The following is a 22,496-nucleotide window of genomic DNA, read 5'->3' on the forward strand; positions in this document are numbered from 1 at the left end:
TAATTATATATGCAATTTTTTAAAACAAGAATTTGATCACACTGTAATATTGTTTTATAACTTGCTTTTTTCACGTAACTTATCACAAACATTACATACCATTAAGTATATATTTGACATCATCATTTAATGGCTGCCTAGCTTTCCATAGTGTAGTATTTTATTTAACCAATAAATTATTGTCAGAAATTTAATATTTTTCCCTTTTTTTCACCATTTGAAAAAATACTACAAGGTATATAATTGTAGCTAAGTCTTTGCAAATATCACTAGTTATATATAATTATGTACAGTTATATGTAAATATATAAACTCCTAGAAGAGAAATCGCTGGACCAAATAGTTTGCATGTTTTTAAAGTTTTGATACTTATTGCGAAATTGCCATTCATAAAGGTACTTTCACCCGTAATTTACTTTGACTGTTTCTTTTCATCTTTGTTAATAGTGGGTATTATAAGAGCATTTTTTTTTTTAAGTTCAGGAACCTAAAATTTCTAGCTTCTGATAAATGCATGCCTTTTGCTCCACATTTCTAAAGTGCTGACTGAAGCTGCATGATTAAGCGTAAATACAGCCAGAGCTGCAGAATAGCATGTAACCTGGAGAAACAGATGAGCTAAGCTTCTTCAGTCTCTATCTGTGAGATGCTTACTTTATTCTAGTCTCAGTTGAATAAAGTGTTAAATGTTAGTTCCAGCATTTAAATAAGGTAAATGACTCCCACTTACTCCTGGCAATAACAAATAAGCAGATACTCAGTTTCCTAAGGTTTCAGAGATTTGTGGGTTGGAAAGCACAGCAATTCATTTGCTTACTCAGAAATCCTTCTTAAATATTTAGTGTTAAACTGTTCCAAAAATCTCCTCCAATTTGTTTCTTAACAAGGCTTTAGATGTTAAAATTTAGCGTTTTTGTTTTCATTTTAAAAGTTGGATATAGTCATTTTTTCCTGTTAATACTTTATATTCTTATTACAGGCCATTCGAGTTACTCATGAGACCAGTGCCCATGAAGGTCAGACTGAGGTATTTCACATTTTTCAAAACTTTTCCTGCCACTTGTAAATTTAACCACAGTTCTATTGTATGACATGTAGTTTTAGAAAATTATTGGGACTGTTTTTCCTTTGAGGGAATTTACTTATGTAAAAGTAGTCATAAAGTAGCCCAAGAACATGTTTTGACAAACTGTTAATATGCACTTTGATAACAGCCATCTCAGTTTGTCTAATCATTTAAACAGATTGCAGACTGTGTGCTGTTTGCTTTGGCTAACGGGTGGTCTGCGTGTTCCCCATCAGGTTCCTTTGACTTGCAAGTGTTTTGAGAAAAATACCTGCCCTGTAGTAAAGGTAGATAGCCAGTATGGTTTTCAAGAGCCTCTATCATGCTCAGCTTCTAGCAAAAAGCTGTAACATTCTCTTTACTCAGGAAATCTGTTCTGGGGCAATGTGATGATCTTCACCATCTTCTTCAGATAGGTCACCTCTCCTCTCCTTCTCTTGTCTCTTTTTTCATTCTCTTTTTCATGAGGGATTCCCTCCTTCCATTTCTCCTTTTTCTTCCCTCAAAACCTCACCCTCCCACTCCTGGGGGAAGTTTGTCAGAAGGTATTTCAGTCAAAATGAATAGAATTTAATTAAAATCGTTTGGTGTATTTATAACACATTTAAGTGTTAATACCAGAGAATTATAGATTTTCTTCTTTCTTATCCCATGCGTGACTTGGAATCATACTTTTTCATGTACAAAGATGACATTGCCTTTATGCTTTAAAAATACTTGAAAAAAATACTGATTTAAAAGTATTGAACTTAAATATTCCCACTATCTTCAAAAAAATTTTTTTAAGGGGAAAACAATTTGATACTATGATATAACTGCAGTTTTTCATAGCTCTGACTGGTAACTGTGAATGTTTATAATAAAACCACTTAGGAATTTAAACATTAATTCTCCCTCTAATTGTATCATATACCTTCTTGGTTGCTCTCAGGTTCTGCTTTCAGATGTGTGTACCATTGCTTTTTGACTAAGTTTACATACACAGACGCACACACACACAAGTGGCATGTCTAAGTGGTTTCAACACCATATTGGAAATGAATGGGATGCTTTGTTTTTTGTATTGCTTTTTACGATCTTGAGCATGTTCTTAATCTTCACTATGCTTTGCTTTTTTTGTTTACATATTTGTAGTGTTAAAATTAGCAGTGATGGTGAAGATCAGCATGAAATTATTGTAAAATATGAAAACCGTTAATTGTAGTAAAGCAGTTAAATGCTTTAATACCTGTTTACTTAAAAAAAAATGGTCTTTATGGTACCTCCTCTTGCCTCCTTTTTGGCCTTTATCCTAATTGCAGCTTTTAATACCTCCTTTTAGATGATGTTCACATCTCTTTCTCTAGACCTAAACTCCTTCCCTTTGTAGACTTCTTTTACTTTATATTATTCCTACTATTTGCATTTTAGCTATTTGTTTTCATATTCTTTTTCATTTATTTAAGATGTATATATTTTTTAACATTGTAACAGCTCTGAAATTAGGGTGTGTCTTACAGTTGATTTTGTAATTTACTTGATGGTATTACCTTCTTTAGTGGTACATAAAATGATGCATCTTAAAACCACTGGTGCCTTAGATTTGCTGAAATGTGGTATCATATCTCCCTTACTGTGGCTCTTCGACCTAGGATTGGTGTTCAATTCCTGTGGGTATGCCCCAGAGTATCCAACACCATTCCTTGTGCATAGGCACGACACATAATTATTAATTCACCAGAATTAGCTCAAAACTAACCTTAGTGGTGTAAGAACTACCAACAAAGGCTAAATCTTGGTGTTCTGTAGTCCCCTGAGTAAACCAAACATACTATTAGACACTGTTCCTCAATAGAGCACTATTAACATTTTGGGACGAGTTCAGCTCTTTGTTGTGTGGGCTGTTTTGTGCATTCCAGGGTGGAATATAGATTATTATATTCTAGCCACTGTATGTTAGTGACTCCCAGTCACTGAGAGAACAAAAACCCACACCATACATTTCCAAATTGAGTATCAACCACCTTAAAACTCCTGCACCAGGGACAGGTGTTGTGATCACTTTATTTCTGGTTCATCTACCATCTGTGAACTTAAGAGTCTTTGACATATTATTATCTCCATTGCTCTCTGTATTGCAGCACACTATTTTTTGTCAGTTCCTACGACGCACCTCAGTCTTTCCCATTTGTATTTGTTTGGTTTTGCTGCCATAGCAAAATACCACAAACTGGATGACTTAAACAATAGAAATTTATTTTCTCACAGTTCTGGAGGCTAGAAGTCAATATCAGGGTGCCATCAGGGTTGGTTTCTGGTGAGGCCTCTCTTCCTGACTTGTAGACGGGTGTCTTTTCACTGTGTCCTCACATGGCTTTTCTTCTTTGTGCACTTGCAGAGAGAGAGAAGTCTCTAGTGTCTCTTCCTCTTCTTATAAGGACACCAGCCCTATTGGATTAGGGCCTCATCCTTATGACCTCATTTAATCTTAATTACTTCTTAAAAGCTCTGTCTCCAAACACAGTCACATTGGGGATTAGGGCTTCGGTATATGAATATTTGGAGAACATCGTTCAGTCCATAGTACCATCTTTGTGCTTTGTAAGGGCCCAGTTCTTATCCATGTACACCCTTTCACTTTACGTAGTTGGTACCTTCTCATCCTTTAGGTTTCACCTTAGAAGTCATTTTTCAGAGAGGTTTTCTTTCATTACCATTAAGTAGGGCCACCTCAGTGAATTTTCTGTCATAAAATCCTTTTTATTTTCTTCCTGGCATTTTTTTAATCTACAATATTTTTTTGTTTGTTTATTCCATTTATTTCATAGAATAGGAGTCCCATGAGGACATGGGTCCTTTTCGTCATATTTACCTTGAATCCCCAGGACAGTGCTTGGCATTAGACAGTATATAGGCATTTATGAAAAAGCGCATAGTATAAAAGTAAGGAGCACAGGATGTAGGTTTGTATACTGACTCTACTATTTAGTAGCTTAGGCAAGATACTTTCCTTAGCATAAAATGAAAAGAATAGCATCTACCTTATGGGATTGCTGTGAAGATTAATGAGTTAATCATATGAAGTGCTTAAAATAGTGCCTGGTATTTAATGGGCCCTCAGTAAATACTAAGTGGTGATTTTGTTTTACCAGGCTTTCAGAAAAATGAATATGAATGGCAGAGGATGAGCTGAAGCAATAGGGTGAAGCCAGATCAAGGGGTGGCTTGAATTTTATAAACAATGGGGAGCCACCAAAGATGGTATGTTTAGTGTTCAGCATATTGAGTTTAAGGTGAGTAATGGGTCATCTGTGTAGAAGTTGGATATGGAGTCTAAAGCTCTAGGGAGATATCTGGAGTTTTGTATTTGGTCGGAGAGTAGTTAGAACCTTGAGAATTCTACAGAGGGAGAATAGTGGTGAACCACAATGAATCCCTGGGGCACACAGGTGTTAAAGGAGTGGGTAGAAGAAGAGGAGCCAGTAATAACAGTATAATAACAACTGACATCAGTGATACTCTCTGTCAGAACGCTTTCATGGGAATGGAGTAGGCAGGAGCCTTATTGCATGCAGAGACTTGTAGATTAAATGAGAAATCAGTAAGATGAGCCACCAAAACACAGTAGCCTCTTTAGAAGATTGGCTGTCAATGCGGCCATAGAGTAGTTGTTTACTTGTATGTTCTGAATCCCACCATGATTGTCTGGCCGACTCTGGCTAATCCAGAAATTTGGACAGTAGCCCCACCTCACTTATGCTTCATTAACCTACACTGAAAGTTGCTGTTTTCATGTTTCACTCAAGTTTGGAAAGATAGAAGAACAATGGGATATGAGGAAATTAAAAGTTTTTTTTAATTGTGAACAAATAAATACAGTGATACAATAATGGAAACAGTATGCAAGTCAAATGTAAAGGCAAGAAAAGAAAAATCCAAAAGAATATTTTATTTGCCTTCAGACTCTAGTTTTACTTCATCAATACTTATCTAAAAAGCCATTTCTAAAGTTTGTGATTTGCCCATATTAATTTAGGAGCCAGCCCAGATATGAGTAGAGATCTCCTGATGATTTATTGTTTATTTAACTTTTTACAAAAAGAATAAATTTATTATATTGCTCAGGAACCTCCATACAAATTTATAGTAATAATGAAAAATAATAGAAACTGACACAATTGTTCTATGTAGGTATTAAACAAACATGCCGGTATGGAAAATGTAGCAAAAAATGCTTTTAGTATTTATGGTATTTTTTTTTAACTTCAAATCTTTTTTTAGCTAATTTTAGAACAGTCAATATCAAACATTTTTGTGGGATTTTTTTCTTAATATTTTATCATGAGTATTTTCTTCATCAAAACCTCTTTATAAATAATTCCTTATGGCACTGTACTCTCATGTGAATGAACCATAATTTACTTTCCAGTTACCTTAACTTTTGATATTTAGATTGTTTCCAGTTTTTCAAGTTAAACATACAACTTCATTGAATATCTTTGTTTATTCATATATTCATTCTAGGTTCTTTCTTTAAGATCATTTCCTATAGGTAGAATTACCTTGAGTTGAAGGGATGAACATTTTTCAAGTTCTTGTTACATAATATGAAATTATTGTCTGTCTTTCATTTGATTAACCTAGTAATCTGTTTGAACACCTACTATGCCAGGTATGGTGCTAGGAACTATATATACAGAGATAAATAAGATGCAGTTTGTGTCTTCGGGGATCTCTTACTTCAGTGGAGACAGCTTCAAAAATAGCCGTTGCCAGTGTTGAATTCTATTTTTAAAGTTTGGCTTGTTTGATAGAGGGAAATAATGTGGTTGATTGCTAAGACCATTCAAAGATCTGTTGTAAAAGTTTATGAAATGAATTTCAATCATGAAATTAAACTGTAATTAATTTACAAGTGAAATGTGTAATCTACTTTGGTTAGTGTTGTCCTATAAGAGAAGGTGTTTTAGACTATTGGGAAAGCAGTGGGTAAGTTCTGATTTCAAGTATGTGTTCACGTATATGTATACACAATTAAAAATAAATTGTGTGTGTGTATGTATATGTATATGTCTAGTTGGCTTTTTTGGCCCAATCAGTGCAGAATGTCAGTGATGGGGGAGGAAATAGTGTCGTTTTCTCTTTATTAGATGTATAAGGATAGTTTGCATGGCTTCATTTTACTCTGAAGTATAGTTTTCCATTATTTTGATTATGTTAGAATGACAAGGAGTTAAGATGCTCTCACACTTATTTTCCTTCTTTAGGGATTTATTTTCTTCTTTCCTTGACTCTGAAAGAAACGGAAGATATTAGGAAGAAACTTAGTTCTTATAGAATGTACAATTTAAGGTCCCGATTGTTTTGGGAGACTCAGATGGGAACAGTAAATGAAACTCGGATGCAAAGTACCATGCATTTTAACTGTATAGTCCAGTTTTGTCAAGAAATCTGAAATTGCATCTTTCTGATCTTTCTTTTCTTTTTCCATATCCCATTTTCTCTATTCCATTCCAACAAGATGTAAGGTAGATCCTTTTGGGGCAACTTCATTTTATGTCATTCTTAAAATTGAGAAATACTCTGGAACTTCTGTCCTAACTCCTTACACTTTTGCCTTTTTCTATCTTTCTGTTTTTATCATTTTTTCTGTATATCATTCCCTGAATAGAAGCTGGTTTAAAGCATATGTGTGGAGTTGAATGGGAGAGCTGAGCCTGAAGGAGGAAGTACAAATTAGGATTAGTCATAGTGGGGGAAATATTATTGAAATGGTTCTTTGTTTGATCCTTTGTTTTCAAGCAGTGATATTGTGTCTCCTCACATGTAATCAGTTCTTTATCTAATATCAGTTGAAAATGAATGATGGTTAAATGGATTAAATTAGTTGTTGAAAGCGTCAGAATGTAGTTACTACTCTGTCCTGTTTACACTTCTTTCCCTTTCTTAGGTTAACAAATATTTTGTTCTAAATGAATCAAAATAGTCTGTTTTTTATTCTTTCTGCATCATCTTCTTGTTCTTATTTTCTCCAATATCAGGGTTTTGGAAAAGGAGATATATAACTATTATTATTTTAAAGTAAATTCTAATATTGAACTCATCAGTTTACTCTTCCAGACCTGACTAGATGTAATTCTTCATCTAAAAATGTCTCCAGCAATAAAAATAGAGTTGAGGTTGTAATGGTATTTGAGAATGGTGGATTTTTCTGTTTGTTTTGTTTTAACCACAACTTTCCAAAACAAAGGATTAAGATTTAAGATTCTTTTCGTTTGTAGTCAATGAGAATCTTATTGGAGCTACTCTCAAATTGTAAAAAAATAAATAAAATAAAGAATTTCTGGGGCTTAGTTTTGGGCCAGCTTAACAATGGTAAGCTTGAGTTTAATGTAAAGTATAGAGATATAGGTCATTATCTTAATAGGGATTTTGGAGGATTGTTAATGGAAGTGAGAAAATACAGTTGTTAAACCAGTAAGAGAAAAAAGTCTTTAAAGAATATCTAGAAATCTGTGGGTATCTTGATTTATTAGGTGAGCAAAATGAAGAAATTTGCCATTTTCCATGGAATAGATAGTGGTGTTTTGTGTATTTCGATATCTAGCCCATGTTTCACTTTGACTTCTTTGTCAACTGAACATGGATACTTTGTAGGAAAGTTTGCATCTTTTGCATGAAGCTGGTTTTACTTTCCTATTTTAAATTTGGACCTCAAATTTAGTGTAATTCAATGTATTATACTGAAATTTATTCAAATCTACAGGAGTCCATTTGGAATTAATTTATATATATATATATATATATTTCTTTGGCGGTACGCGGGCCTCTCACTGTCGCGGCCTCTCCCGTTGCGGAGCACAGGCTCCGGACGCGCAGGCCCAGCGGCCATGGCTCACGGGCTTAGTTGCTCCGCGGCATGTGGGATCTTCCCGGACCAGGGCACGAACCCGTGTCTCCTGCATCGGCAGGCGCACTCTCAACCACTGCGCCACCAGGGAAGCCCTTGATTATTCTTAAGTGTCATTTATGGGTGAATGCAATGGAAATTGACATGCTTATCAATGGCCAAGTATTCTCATCTTCTTAAATTCTCACTGCTTTTAAAAGTATGTCTGTCATCTTATTATAATAATGGTTACCATTTACTGAACGCATCTTATGTGGTAGGCATTATACTAAGCACTGTGTGTATCCTACTCTAATCTTCTCAATTCCTTAAGATAGATGTTATCCCATTTTACAGACTGGAAGACAAAGAAGTTACTAACTTGTCCAAAGTCCCACAGCTAGTAAGTACTGTCCATGCTCTTAAGGCAACAAAATGTATAGATAAATAAAAATTGCTAAAACAAACAAGCTCTTAGTCAATAGTAGATTTTTCCTTATATTAAACATAAAGTCTTACCCATAAACCAACCACAGTCTTTTGGTAATTATGTTATCTATATTTTGGAAAACAGTAATTATTTTAAGTACCTACCAGCCAATGATCCCTTTATATTTAGGAAATTACATGGTTATAATGATATTTTTCTTAGTAACATGATGCCCTTTTAGATGGGAAAACATTATGGGTATAAGCCAAAATATACTTGCTTTATTTTAACATTTTAGAATAATTGAGATTTAAGCACTTAGGGTAAACTACCAAACCCTTGATTTCTTAATAAAGAAGTAATACTAGGGCTTCCCTGGTGGCGCAGTGGTTGAGGGCCTGCCTGCCGATGCAGGGGACACGGGTTCGTGCCCCCGACCGGGGAAGATCCCACATGCCGTGGAGCCTGTGCTCCACAACGGGAGAGGCCACAACAGTGAGAGGCCTGCATAATGCAAAAAAAAAAAAAAAAAAAAGAAGTAATACTAGTCTAACCCTCTGCCCCCTCTGTTAAAAGGTCTGTATCATTTCTTTTTAGCCTCTACAACATTTCTAATTCTTTGGTTATTATTAAGTACTTTAAAGAGTAATCTCTTTATTTTTTGTACACCCAGAGAATGTATATTAACTGAAGGAAAAGTAATTTGGCTTTTTAGACCGACACACTCTTTCCACCTTTTTAGTAAAGGTTTGAAATTTTTTTTTTTTTAGCCTTCATGGCATTTCTAATTTTGTGGTTATTAAACAGTTTAAAGGGTAGTTGACTCATTTTTTTCATATACAAAGTGACATACACATTAACTGTGAAGGAAAAGTGATCTGGCCTTTTAGGACCCAGGTATTTTGGTTTCTTTCTGAACTAGTTATAACTTTGAAGATAGAAAAATTTGAACTGTTGGTTGTTTTGGGAATACAGCTAGAGATAGTAATAGGTTTGCCTCTATGAATTAGGTAGTTGACAGTTGATGGGTGGGCTGCTTTGTGTGAGATGAAAACACTGAAATTGGAGCCAGGAGTCCTGGGTTCTGCCTCTGCTTTGAGAGTCACTAGTTATATGACTGTGGGCAAGTCAACTAAGTCTTTGTGCCTCTAAAAGACCCCAACACTGTCCTGATGCTCACGGGCTGTGTCCAAATAGCTCACCCTGTATTTTTTTTTTTAACTCAAAAGAATTTAAGTCAGAATCAGAACACTTAAAAATCTCAAAATGAATGTCTATACCTAATTCCGTTATGCAAAAAAATATTTATTAAACTCCTTAGAGTACTTTCTGAAGAGCAAATCTTTTAATTCCTAGGGTTTCTGAAAAGCCTGTTCTGTTTTTTTCAAAACTGTAATGAAGAGATAGGTTATATTGCAGTGGTGTATGTGAAGTCATATTATACCTTTGCAGACCCACACAGTAAGCAGAGGGGGCACGGGTTCAGTGTTAATGTCCTGGCAGACATTGATGTCATTAATAATTCTAATGAAATACATAATTTTTGACAACTTTGGATTCCTCTACCAGAACTGAAAAACTGAGGAAGTGAGTTCTTTATTCAGATGCTCTAGATAGTGAGCTCTTTATTAAAATCTGAAAGACTCAAGAATAAGCTGTAGATATTTGATCTTTTCCAGTTAGTGTGGAAAGGAAATTGGCTATTTATTCTGAAGATTCTACTCACAGTTTAAATTTTCATATTTGAAAGCAAAACTAACTTAGTTACTTTGGCAGCTAATATTATGACAATGTAAAAGTTGGTAAAGATGTCTTTAATATTTGTAATTCTAAGAGAAAGCCTAGGAATATTAAGATTCCATAATAGTGTTCTTCATATCAGTCTTTTCATCTCTTAAAATAATATTACTTGGAAGTCTTTTCCTGAAACTAACACAATATTGTAAAGCAATTATACTCCAATAAAGATATTAAAAAAAAGTCCTTCCCTGAATTATCATATAATCTTTCATTGGAATTGAAAATATATGTGATGTACACAGTTATGTCTATATTATGAATTAAATTATCTTTACAAATGGTACAGTTGGAAAATGTATATATTGTGTTCCTTTAGCTTTAGGAGGTAGAAATAAATATGATTAGAGTAAAAATTTAGAATTACTGGTTCTAATGTTTAACAACTCAACATATTTATTTACTTATGGAAAACAGTACTTAGTATGCTAGCAATATGATAGTGGATAAAAGGTTTTTCTAAGAGCATTACAAGGTAGTTACAAGTAAGACAGTCATAATGTAGTAACGTACTGTCCTGTATTTGATATTGTAGAACAGTTGCCAAATAGAAACACATGCACACACACATGAACCTTGATGTATGGAACTCATTCAGGAGGGTGTGCTCTTGAACATATCCTTTCTTTTTTTCATTCCTTCCTCTTATATATGGAAAACATGATGAGCAAAAAGAGTGCTAAAATTACCCATAGATAATCTGATAATGTTTGGGCAAAAATTGTATCTTCATCTTTAAATAGAAATGATCATAATTCCTACCTTAGTAGGATCATTGTGAGACTCTATAGCATCCACAGTTTAGAACATTTGTTATGTAATAGTAAGCACTCAATGCTAGCTATTATTATTGTTGACTGATGAACATGTGAAGATACCTGTGTGAATGTATTTACTACAGCATAGTTTATAAATGTAGAAAACTAGAAACAAACTAAAGATGCCATAATATGTTTATGGTACATCTATTTAAGGAATATATGTTGTCGTGAAAAATAATGTAGATATATACTTATTGAGGTGGATAGATGCCCAAAATATATGGAAAGTGAAAGCAGCGTGAAGAATATGATTTTTTTCTTTGTAAAAAACGTTAAAAATTTTAACAAATTTCTAAAGGTCAAGTATAGGCTGGTATGATACTATAAAATCCCTGTAAGCAGTGCCAAAGGGGAGCTCACATCCACTCTCCACAGACCTCACTGGGTGCCTATAAGCTTAAACTAGGGACAAGGCAAGAGAGAGGCCCAAGGCACAGGCCTGGGGGAAGGAAGCAGCTTCTACTTTGGGAAGGGCCTGGATTCTTCTCCCCTATGGAATAAAACCTAACAATGCTGAGACAGAAAACCCTCCCTGGAGAGAACAGACAAAACTACCCCTTCAGGGGAGGTATAGGAAACTCCTATGAGAGAAATCAATGGAGATGGGAAGGATCCTGTGGAAAGCTTTGTCCTTGATATCCAGGTACAAACAACCTACTTATGATGGAGGCTGAATCATATCAACAAAGAATGCCTTCACCTTCCCACCGTTAGACCAGCCAGCACCAACAAACAAGTGTCAAATGTGTGGGGTAGGCCAAGAGCATGAAGAGAGACCTTCTCTGAGGCATAGACTCTGAGAAAAATCCTAAAGCTATGAGTGGAACAAGAACCTTGAAAAAGAAAGCATTCAGCAACCCAGCTCCTACCCTAAGCACACAGTAATGCGAGGCAGATTTTAAGCTGGTAGATTACTGAGGATAACCATAGCAAAAACCAAACAGCACAACTTCTAACTAGATTGACTCAACTCCACACACTAAAGCCCTAGCAGAAGAGGAGGCATGCCCATTCCCAGACATAAATATATTTATCTCAGTCTCTCTGCTCCTACACAGGATGTATGCCTTTTAAACAAAAATTATCAGACGAAGAAAATAAGAAAAATAACACACTGTCACAAGACAAAGGAATCAACAGAATCAAACTCAGACATGATCCAAGTGTTGGAACTGTCAGATGCAACTTAAAATGACTGTGATTAATATGTTAAAGGCTCAAGTAGAAAAGGTAGACAACAGATACCAACAGATGGGGAATATCAACAGAGAGTTGGAAGCTCTAAGAAAGAATCAATTGGAAATCTAGTAATTAAAAACACAGTACCAGGGGTGAAGAATGCCTTCAATGGATTTGCCAGTAGACTTGCAAATGTTGAGGAAAGAATCAGAAAACGTGAAGATAAATTGCTAGAAATTTACCCAAACTGAATCACAAAAATAAAACATCATGGGAAAAAAACTCACCAAACCCCCCAGATCACCCAAGAGCTGTGGGTCAATTTCACATGATCTAATATGTGCAGGTAGAATCAGAAGGAAAAGAGAGGGACTCTCTTCATGGTCCAGTGGTTAAGACTCGTGCTCCCAGTGCAGGGGGCCCAGGTTCGATCCTTGGTCAGGGAACTAGATCTCACATGCTGCAACTAAAGATCCTGCATGCTGCAACTAAAGGATCCCGTGTGCCACAACTAAAAATCCCTCATGCCTCAACGAAGCTCCCACACGCAGGATCCCTTCGTTGCTACAAAGATGCCATGTGCCGCAACTAAGACCCGGTGCAGCCAAGTAAATAAATATTTTTTTTAAAAAAAGAAGAAAAAGGTTTTTAAAATGCTGAAAGAATTTGATGGAACAAAAATATTTTTCAAAAATAAAGGAGAAATAAAGTCTTTTAGACAAACAAAAACTGAGAGAATTCATTACAAGCTTACTTGCACTACAACTTGAATCTACACAAAGAATTGGTGAGCACTGGAAACGGAACAAGTGAAGCTAAATATAAAATAAATTTTGTTTTTTAAATTGTTCTAAAAAATGATTAAGTGCTCATGGATAGACCATATTATGGATCAGAAAATAAATCTTAAAACATTTTTTAAAAATTTAAATTATACAAAGAATACTTTCTAACCATAATGGAATTAAATTAGGAATTAGTAACAGTAAAAAGTATCTGGAAAATCCCCATATATTTAGAAATTAAACAATACACTTCTAAATAGCTCTCTGGATCAAAGAGGAAGTCACAGAGAACATGAGAAAACATTTAAAAAATTTTTTTAAATTGAAGTATAGTTGATTTACAATGCTGTGTTAGTTTCTGGTGTACAGCAGAGTGATTCAGTTATACATATATATGTATATTCTTTTTCATATTCTTTTCCATTGTGGTTTATTACAGGATATTGAATATAGTTCCCTGTGCTATACAGTAGGACGTTGTGTTTTATCTATTTTTTATATAGTAGTTTGTATCTGCCAGTTCTGAACTCCTAATTTATCCCTCCCCTAACCCCCTTTCATAACCATAAATTTGTCTTCTGGAAAACATTTTGAATTGAATGAAAAATTATTAAATATATCCAAATTTATAGGTTGCAGCTAAAGCAGGGATTAGAGAAAAATCTGTAACATTAAATGCTTATAGTAGAAAAGAAAAAAGGCTTCAAGTCCGTGACCTAAGTTTTTACCTAAAGGTAGCAAAAAAAAAAAGGAAAAGAGCAAATTAACCCAGCACACACAAGGAAGAAATAATTAAAAGTGGAAATCAGGGAAATTCATCATTGTTCTAGAGGTCCTATAGCCAATGCAGTAAGGTGAGAAAAAGAAACAAATGGCATATGGATTGGAAAGGAAGAATTACAGATGGCTGTATTCACAGAGAGCGTGATTTTTTATGTAAAAAAACTGTATATTAAAAAATGGGGGAAGGGGACTATGTGTTAATGTCATAAAAGACAAAGGCTGTTGGAAATTCTCCAGGTTAAAGGATACTGAAGAGACATGACAAAAAAATTCAATACCTGCTCCCAGATTAGATCCTGAGGGGATATGCTACAAAGGAAATGAATGGATCAACTGACAAAATTAAAATATGGATGGAAGGTTAGACAGAAGTCTAACGTGACGTCCAACCTACGAACATCCTAACACAGCCCATATCTATATGAAATTATGAAGGTGATAACTGATAATTTAAAGAGAATTTTCTTTTTTAATTAATTAATTAATTTTGGCTGTGTTGGGTCTTCGTTGCTCTGCACGGGCTTTCTCTAGTTGCAGTGAGCGGGGGCAACTCTTCTTTGCAGTGCACAGGCTTCTTACTGCAGTGGCTTCTCTTGTTGCAGAGCACAGGCTCTAGGTGCACGGGTTTCAGTAGTTGTGGCTCACAGGCTTAGTTGCTCCGTGTCATGTGGGATCTTCCCGGACCAGGGCTTGAACCCGTGTCCCCGGCATTGGCAGGCGGATTCTTAACCACTGTGCCACCAGGGAGGCCCCTGGTACATGGATTCTTAACCACTGTGCCACGAGGGAAGTCCAAGAGAATTTTCTTAGTCTTAAGAAATACTGAAGTATTTAGGGGTAAAGGACCGTGATATATATAACTTATCCTCAAATGGTTCAGGAAGAAAAAAACAACAACTATGTAGAGAGACAGGAAGAGAGCAAGAGAGTGTACGTACAGATGATAAAGCAAATTAGGGTAAAATGTCATAGGTAAATCTAGGTGTTTCCTGTACTATTTTTATTCTTGTAACTCTTTGTAACTTGAAATTTTTTTTTAAGTTTTAAAAAACATTCTTCAAAAATGGCAAAAGAAGAGAGCCATCATACTTGAAGTTAGAAATCACTTTTCTCCCAGTAAGCACTGTGAGGGATGAGGTAATGTCTGCCTCCAGAACAAAGACAGGGTTGCTTACTGCTTATTATAATACATCAGTTTCCCCAAGCTCAGTGTTCCTCTCCTATGATGCAGCCCATCGTGTGTGCAGCCATCCGTCTGGGCCCTCTGTGTTGCCCTCATGTGAACTGACACTAACAGAGTGACGATCGTGCTCCTTGCTGTGCTCTGAGTAAAGTCCTTTGTCTCTGACACGAGAGTCTCATGTCTTCTGCCAGCACCTATGAACAAGTAACAGGATAACTTTTTAGATGGAAGGGGTAAAGTCAGATCCCAGACCTGCTAGTCTGGTCCTCTGAACATGTCATCCTCATTCCTATTTTTGTCTTTTTTCTCACATTGAATTCTTTGCTAGGAATACCTTTCCCATTTTGCCTGCCCAAACCTTATATGTTCTTTCAATGTATGCCTTTAGTTCTACTTCTGGTTTAGTAATCTCTCCTTCTCTAGATTCTTAGAAAATTTTTGTTTTCTCCACTACTCATTAGTCATCTCTTCCTCTCTTCCTTTACTCCGTTTTCTTTCTCCATCCGTTTTCCTTTTCCTCTTCCCCACTCTTCTGTCTTTCTCTTATTTAAATGTAATCAGATTGAATATGACAAACATCTGTTAGACTATGTGAGAGCAGATACTTTATTATATACACTTTTGTTCCCATATAGAGCAAAGTATAGGATTCATTTATGTATTTCTTTTTTTTTTTTTTTTTTTTTTTTTTTGCGGTATGCGGGCCTCTCACTGTTGTGGCCTCTCCCATTGCGGAACACAGGCTCCGGACGCGCAGGCCTAGCGGCCATGGCTCACAGGCTTAGTTGCTCCGCGGCATGTGGGATCTTCCCGGACCAGGGCACGAACCCGTGTCCCCTGCATCGGCAGGCGGATTCTCAACCACTGTGCCACCAGGGAAGCCCCATTTATGTATTTCTAATTGATCAATTCTTATTATGAGCAGCTAAACTGTTCACAAACATGTTTTTAAAACCCTTTATTTTAGGTTATTGTATTATTTACATAGATCAGAAGTACTAAGTAGGATCATAGGATTTTCAGGGTTGAAAGAGTCTTAGAAATCATTCAAGGAAAACCCCTTTATTTTCTTAAAGAAAATAGGTCATTGTTAGTGAAATCCATTATTACTAAGCAAGGACCTTATATCACTATTTTTTTTTTTTTTACTTCTCACTATGGTTGTTAGTGATTATAATTTTATCATACTGCTTTAAACTCAGTTTCATGTGCTGGTGTTATTTATTGGAGGCAACAATTGTAAAATTATCATTTGGATTACCATTAATAAGTTAGTTATTATTAGCATGTGCATTTTGTGGAAAACTCTTAGGTCAGATTCACCTTTTGTGGTACAATAGTGTTTGAAAAGGTGACTCCCAAAAATCTAATTTTAAGAGGACTACTCCTCTGCTCATTGGAATCTGGTCTAATAAATTAGTATTAAAATCTTTTTCTTGGCCACTTAGGCTGTACACCACAGTTATTAAGATCATTGGATTCTAGAACTAGATTTCCTGTATTTGAATCCCAGCCCTGCCTCTTCCTGGCAGTGTGACCTGGGTTATGTTACTTAACCTCTCTGTGCTCTGATTTCTTATTTGTAAAATGGAGATAATTACAGTAACTATCTCATGGGTTACTGGGAGATTAAATGAATTAATACATGTAAAGTGCTTAAAAGAATGCCTGGCACAAAATAAGTGATACATATTTTAACTGTTTTTTTCTTTTACTAAAAGATGGCTACTAATCCATGATAGTTTCCATTTAACTTTTCAGCCTAAGTAAGAGGATAGTTTATGCATGGCATCAGCTTCTGAGGGATTTGTTTAACTCCTCTATATTTTGAAGTTGTTTTTTTCCTTAGTGTTTATTACTGCTAAGGAATTCTTTTTACCAGTGCCTCTTACCATACAGTTTTCTTTTACACATAATTCTTTGTATGTTTTGTATGTGTTACGTGTTTTGTGTGTGTGTTCTTTTTTTTTTCAACAGTTTGATGTAATAATTCCACTTTAGTGACTTTTAAATAATTCCATGAGTCTGCGCTATACAAATGAGGATAGTTTAGATGTGCACTTAACAGAAGCTATGGAATATAACCTGATACTTTGGTTATGTATTTCCACTTCACATACCTTTAACTAATATTCATTTACGATCCTTTTCTAAATTATGATTGATTAAAAATACTAGACCATATAAATCCAAGTGTGACCATACGGTGCTTTTAAGAATATCTGATCTCCCAGTAACGTGGTCTCAGTAAAATGTTCTCTTTTTTAATTATGTAGTCCTCCTCGCCATCCTCATCACAGCCTCATTCTAGCCACTGCAGAGCGAAGGCCTCATCATGGTGTCACCATGCATCCCTGCCCTGGGTCAAACGTAACCATGTAGGCCCTGCAAAGGCTACCAGTCCATCTCTCCGTCTTCGTCGCTGGCGACCCTTCTTACGCCTACCATCTTTGGGTCTCCATTCTGTTGTAAGTGTAGTCAATCTTCCATCTCTTCTTCCAGTGACAGGGGCAGTCCATTTTTTTCCCTTAAACTTCTTCAGTCTTCAAAGCGCTTTTCTCTTGGTTCATCAACCATTAGCTTTTTCTCCCCCAGTAAGACTGCAAGCATACCTCTATGTTTTGCAGTCCAGCTTGATTCCCACCAGTGCCTTGGTGAACATCCATCTTTCCACTCCATATAACGCCAACAGGTCTCTGCCTTTTGATGAGTGCTGATCGACATTCATGATAATGTTTAAGTTCTTGTCAGTTGTTAAAGTGAATATGTATTCTCTTACCCTTCATCTTTCCAGTTTCATTTAGTTGACTCAGGTCAACAAATGCTGTGTACCGTCTGAGTTCTTTGCCATCTCTTACTTTATTTTTTTTTTCATGTTTCTGAACATGACTTTAGTCTCTTGTCACGCTTTGGGGTTATTTTACTTACTCTATCCTTAATCTAAGCCTCCATGGTGTAGGGTGTTTCATCTAAGCTATTTTATTCCCTGAGGTGGCTCAGGTACTTGGTTTAATCTTGATCCAATCTTCCCTGCCTATTCAGTTTCTAAAGATCTTTTCTCAAGTAGGAGGTGACAATTTTTCTCCTTGTGAATTGATATAGACTTCCCACAAATTTTACAATTTCTCTTTCTTAAGTTGACAATATTAGCAAACTGTTAAAAAGTACATTTGTTCTTGTAATCGTGCTAATTACCTTATATGTTGAGGTTGATGGTGGAATTCTAGTAATTCTCATAATTGAAATAAGATGCAGGATGGCAACTATAGTTCTTGTCTTTCTGATGTTTTAGAAAATTAATGGTAATGACCATAGCTTGGCAGAACCTACCTAGAAATGGTATATCTGAAAGATTTGGTGTATGCCACACATTTATAAGAAACTTGATACTTCAGTAAATCATCGTGACTTTTGAAGCCAGAGGAAGTCTGATTACACATACTTTCACACTTAAAAAATTAAAAGTTGTTGTCAGACATTCTTTCCTTCCCCTTATTTACTCTTCTAGAGCTATTCTCAAACTATGAGGTGGAGTCTTGGCACTTTTCCTTAAACATCTGCTTCCATCAAATATCAGTATGGTCATCAAAATAGCCTTCCGTCAACAAACTGGTATCGCCAAACTGGTGTCTCTCTATTTCATTATCCTCAGTGGGTCGCAACATGCATTTGTTATATTTATTTATCCATCTGATATTTATTGCTTCCCTACTGTGCCATACATACACTGGCACAGTAGGAGATAACAAGTGAATTAGGTGATCAGAGTAAAACCCTAATTTTCTAAATTCTGACTTGGGCACAGTTGATTCCAAATAGGAATAAATTCCTTTGTACTTAAAAAATATTCTAAATATAAATGAACATGTCATAAAAATTGGCATTCTCAGTTTTATGTTTTTATGTAATATTGATCTTTTCCCCATGTTAACTCCATTGCTTTATAGCTTCATAAGTGTTTTCATAGCCTAGTGGTTAAGAACATGGATTCTAGAATGACATTGCCTGGATTTGAAACCAGAGTCTTTGTGACCCAGAGCATGTTACTTAACACTTCTGTGCCTCGATTTTCTTGAGAGTACAATGGGTACAACTATATTACCTACCTCATAGGGTTTATATGACAATTAATTGGTTAATTCTTATAAAGCACTTAGAACAGTGCCTGGTATATATTTAGCGCCACAATTATAGATTAAATTTAAACTATTTTTTATAATTTGAAATTTTTATTTAGCATTTAGTTAATTTCTATCTAATTGATTTGTCACATCATTTTTTAATTCTACAAGGTAATAAGAAGTACGTTCTAAATTTAGAAACTTTGTAAAAAATAAGATATGAAAATGTAGGTAAAAATCATCTAATCTGTAGCTTCTGGTTTTTGCCTTTTGTTAGTTATTGGTCATTTTTTGAAACAGAAGACTTACTGGAATTTGCTTTTTATGTATTGTTCTTGTTTTCAGTGGAATAATGTTTAAGCAATTGGATAATTATAGATTTCAGACTCTGACTAATTGAAGTTGACCAAAGGAAAAGGCTTGTAATAGGTGCTGAGGTCTTGTGGAAGGTTTAGAAATTTTGAGCATTTATCTTTTATAATAGTTTGAAGGCTTTTCATGCCCTCTTTAGCGTTTTGTATTTTTAGTATGCACTTTTGGATAAAAGGTACAATGACTCACAATTTTGAGTCACTAGATTTAGTGACTTCTTACATTTGTAATAATGTAGTCTTAGTATTGTAATAACACATAATGTTTGTATGGCACTTAACAGTTTACAAAGTAGTTTCATGCATTTCGTTTAAACCTCAAGACAGATAAGAAGCCCAATGCTCACAGGGGTTGGGTACATATTCAGGTCTCTGGTTCTGGTTGTATTACTTTTATCTGTAGCACGGTTGTATTTACTGACAAAATGTAAAAAGCAGAAGCTATTAGAGGTATTATTCTTAAGAAGAGATGGTGTTAAAATAAGTAATAATTTTAAAGACATAATAGCTCAAAAGATTTTAAATATACTCTATATTCTATTGGAGAATTGTGTCTTAAAATAAGTAAATCAAGCCCCTTTCCTAGTTGGATAAGGAATTTTTTGTAGTGTTCTTGTTATAGAATTGAATTTATAGTTTGTAGAATTGCCTAGATTTAAACATGAAAAATTGGGTTCTCTTTGGTTATTGGTGAAATGGAGGTATTGGATTGAGTGATCACTAAAATCTTTGATTCTCTGACCTGTAAAATAAGGGAACTCATTATCACTGTCTTTAAGTGTTTGAAGAAATATCATGTTCAAGAGGGATTAGACTTTTTTAAGATGATGGAAAATATTGGGAAACATTTTTTGCCTCAGTATGAGGGATAATTCTAACAAAACTGTCAAAATGGAATGGACTGCCTGAAAACCTAGTGGCAGTTCCCTGTTGTTTGCGGGGATACCACAAGATGGGGCTACAACAGAGAGCAGCCTAGCATTGGAGCAACAGTAAAACTACGTAACTGTGATTCCCAGCAACTGTGAAATTCTTTAGTTCTAAATTCAATTTAGGAAGAGCTAGTTTGCCAGAGCAATTTATGTTGCATTGTTGCCATTCGTAATTTGAAGGCAATAATCTCTGAAGAAGAATACGAGGTTAGATGAGTCACTATCTGTAATGCTTTCGAGGCATCCAGTAAATCCAAGATAGTAATGTTTGTTCTGTTCCTTTCAATTTCTGCGTCTGAAAACTTCATATTACTTAAAACTTAAAATTATATAATTACTTGAGGGTGAAAAAATAGAAATTTTAGACTTGATACTGTTGTGTTACTTACTGGATATTAAATAATATGAGATATAACTTGATTATGCCTCTTTAAAACTTTTGCCTCTAAAATTTGTACTTACATTTAACAGTGATTGTATTTCATTTCAAACCATTTAGATTTGGTATATAGCTAACACATATTAGTGTTATCTGTATAGTTACTATATATTGTAAACAGTACTAGTTTATCATGTATTGACTTGAATAAGTTATTTGAATGTCTAAGAAATGTAGCACAAGTTGCTCATGCAAATTGAATTTGGCAAGCTAGAAAAACCTAGGTATAGTTTTAATATCAAATAGTTCACTGAGAAAACAAGAAAAATCGTAGGCTAAGTTAAATTTTACTTTAACTTGTTCATATTCCCTTTTTCTCCTTTAATGTTTTGGGCTATTTTCCTGCTTCTCTTCATTTTGGGTTTTTTTTTTTTTTTTTTTTTTTGGTGGTACGCGGGCCTCTTACTCTTGTGGCCTCTCCCGTTGTGGAGCACAGGCTCCGGACGCGCAGGCTCAGCGGCCATGGCTCACGGGCCCAGCCGCTCTGCGGCATGTGGGATCTTCCCGGACCGGGGCATGAACCCGCATCCCCTGCATCGGCAGGCGAACTCTCAACCACTGCGCCACCAGGGAAGCCCCTTCTCTTTGTTTTTAAACCTTTTGAATCTAGGATGAATAAAAATACTTATTTTATTCTAAGTCTATATTGCATTTTTCAAAAAATGAGATTAAGGTTACATTATTAAGGGAAGAACTCACTTTCTTGATGTCCTAAAATTTAACTTGCAAAGTTTTTTTAAACTCTGTTTATGCTATTAATAAACTTCTAAAAACTTTATTATTTCAATGTTCAGAAATTAGACAAATTAGTTAATGCATTCATTTCATTCAGCAAGTATGCACTGTATATCGACTATTTACCAGGTGTTGTGCTAGGTGCTGGGCTTCCAGAGTGAACAAAACTTTAGGTTAAAATCCATTGAGATTAAGAAAGGTGTGCCTTGAGTCATTGTTTTCCTTGTTGATGGGCAGGCACATTTGTTATAAATGTAGGCATGTTCACTCTGTCCACTATATCAAAGATTAAGCCTTGAATTATATGGGATAAATGTTTTTTAATGTCATTTGATATTATTTGTATGTGTTTACATGTAGTTGATTGACTTGTTTGACTACTAATATATATAATATGTATTTTCCCCTCCTATTCCAGGCACCAAATATAGATGAAAAAGTAGATCTTCATTTTATTGCATTAGTTCATGTAGATGGGCATCTCTATGAATTAGGTAAGAACTATTTTAATTTATCCTGGGGAAAGAAATAGTAAATGGGGAAATCTGTATTTATGATAAACATGACTTGATATTTATTGTGTTTACCTAAATTAATTGATTACCATATAACATTGAGTTGGCATAATGGAAGTTTTCCATTTAAAAATTTTTACTAGAAAAAATAAATATGTTTTTGATGTTCAAGTAACTTATAATTCAAGAATTCCTGCATACCACCTTTGCATTTTAGCAACACAGGAAAATGCTTTGCTAAATCATTTAGGAAACTCCTGTAAATCACTTCAGCAGTCTTTACTAAATTTTTGAGTCGGTTATCATCAACATCTTGGGTTAACCATCTTGATCCTGAAACTAGTTTTAAAACATAGTGTATTATTCATAATGACTAGTTTTTGTATTCAATACTGAGTATCACTAGTTTTCAGGCTTTTGTACTATCCCTTTGTATCACATCTGATTTTTAAAAAGACTTTATAGGAGTCT

General features: G+C 35.1%; 1 protein-coding gene across 1 annotated transcript in view; it reads left to right on the top strand.

The window, feature by feature from the left end:
- Window positions 1-22,496, top strand: part of UCHL3 (ubiquitin C-terminal hydrolase L3) — a 43,408-nt gene that overhangs the window by 15,534 nt on the left and 5,378 nt on the right. Inside the window, exons 5-6 of the mRNA XM_059042056.2 lie at window positions 980-1,027; window positions 21,929-22,004. Of these exons, the coding sequence (XP_058898039.1) occupies window positions 980-1,027; window positions 21,929-22,004 (124 nt within the window). The remainder of the gene's footprint in view (window positions 1-979; window positions 1,028-21,928; window positions 22,005-22,496) is intronic.

Source organism: Kogia breviceps, chromosome 16, assembly GCF_026419965.1.
Source record: "Kogia breviceps isolate mKogBre1 chromosome 16, mKogBre1 haplotype 1, whole genome shotgun sequence".
Classification (NCBI taxonomy): Eukaryota; Metazoa; Chordata; class Mammalia; order Artiodactyla; family Physeteridae; genus Kogia; species Kogia breviceps.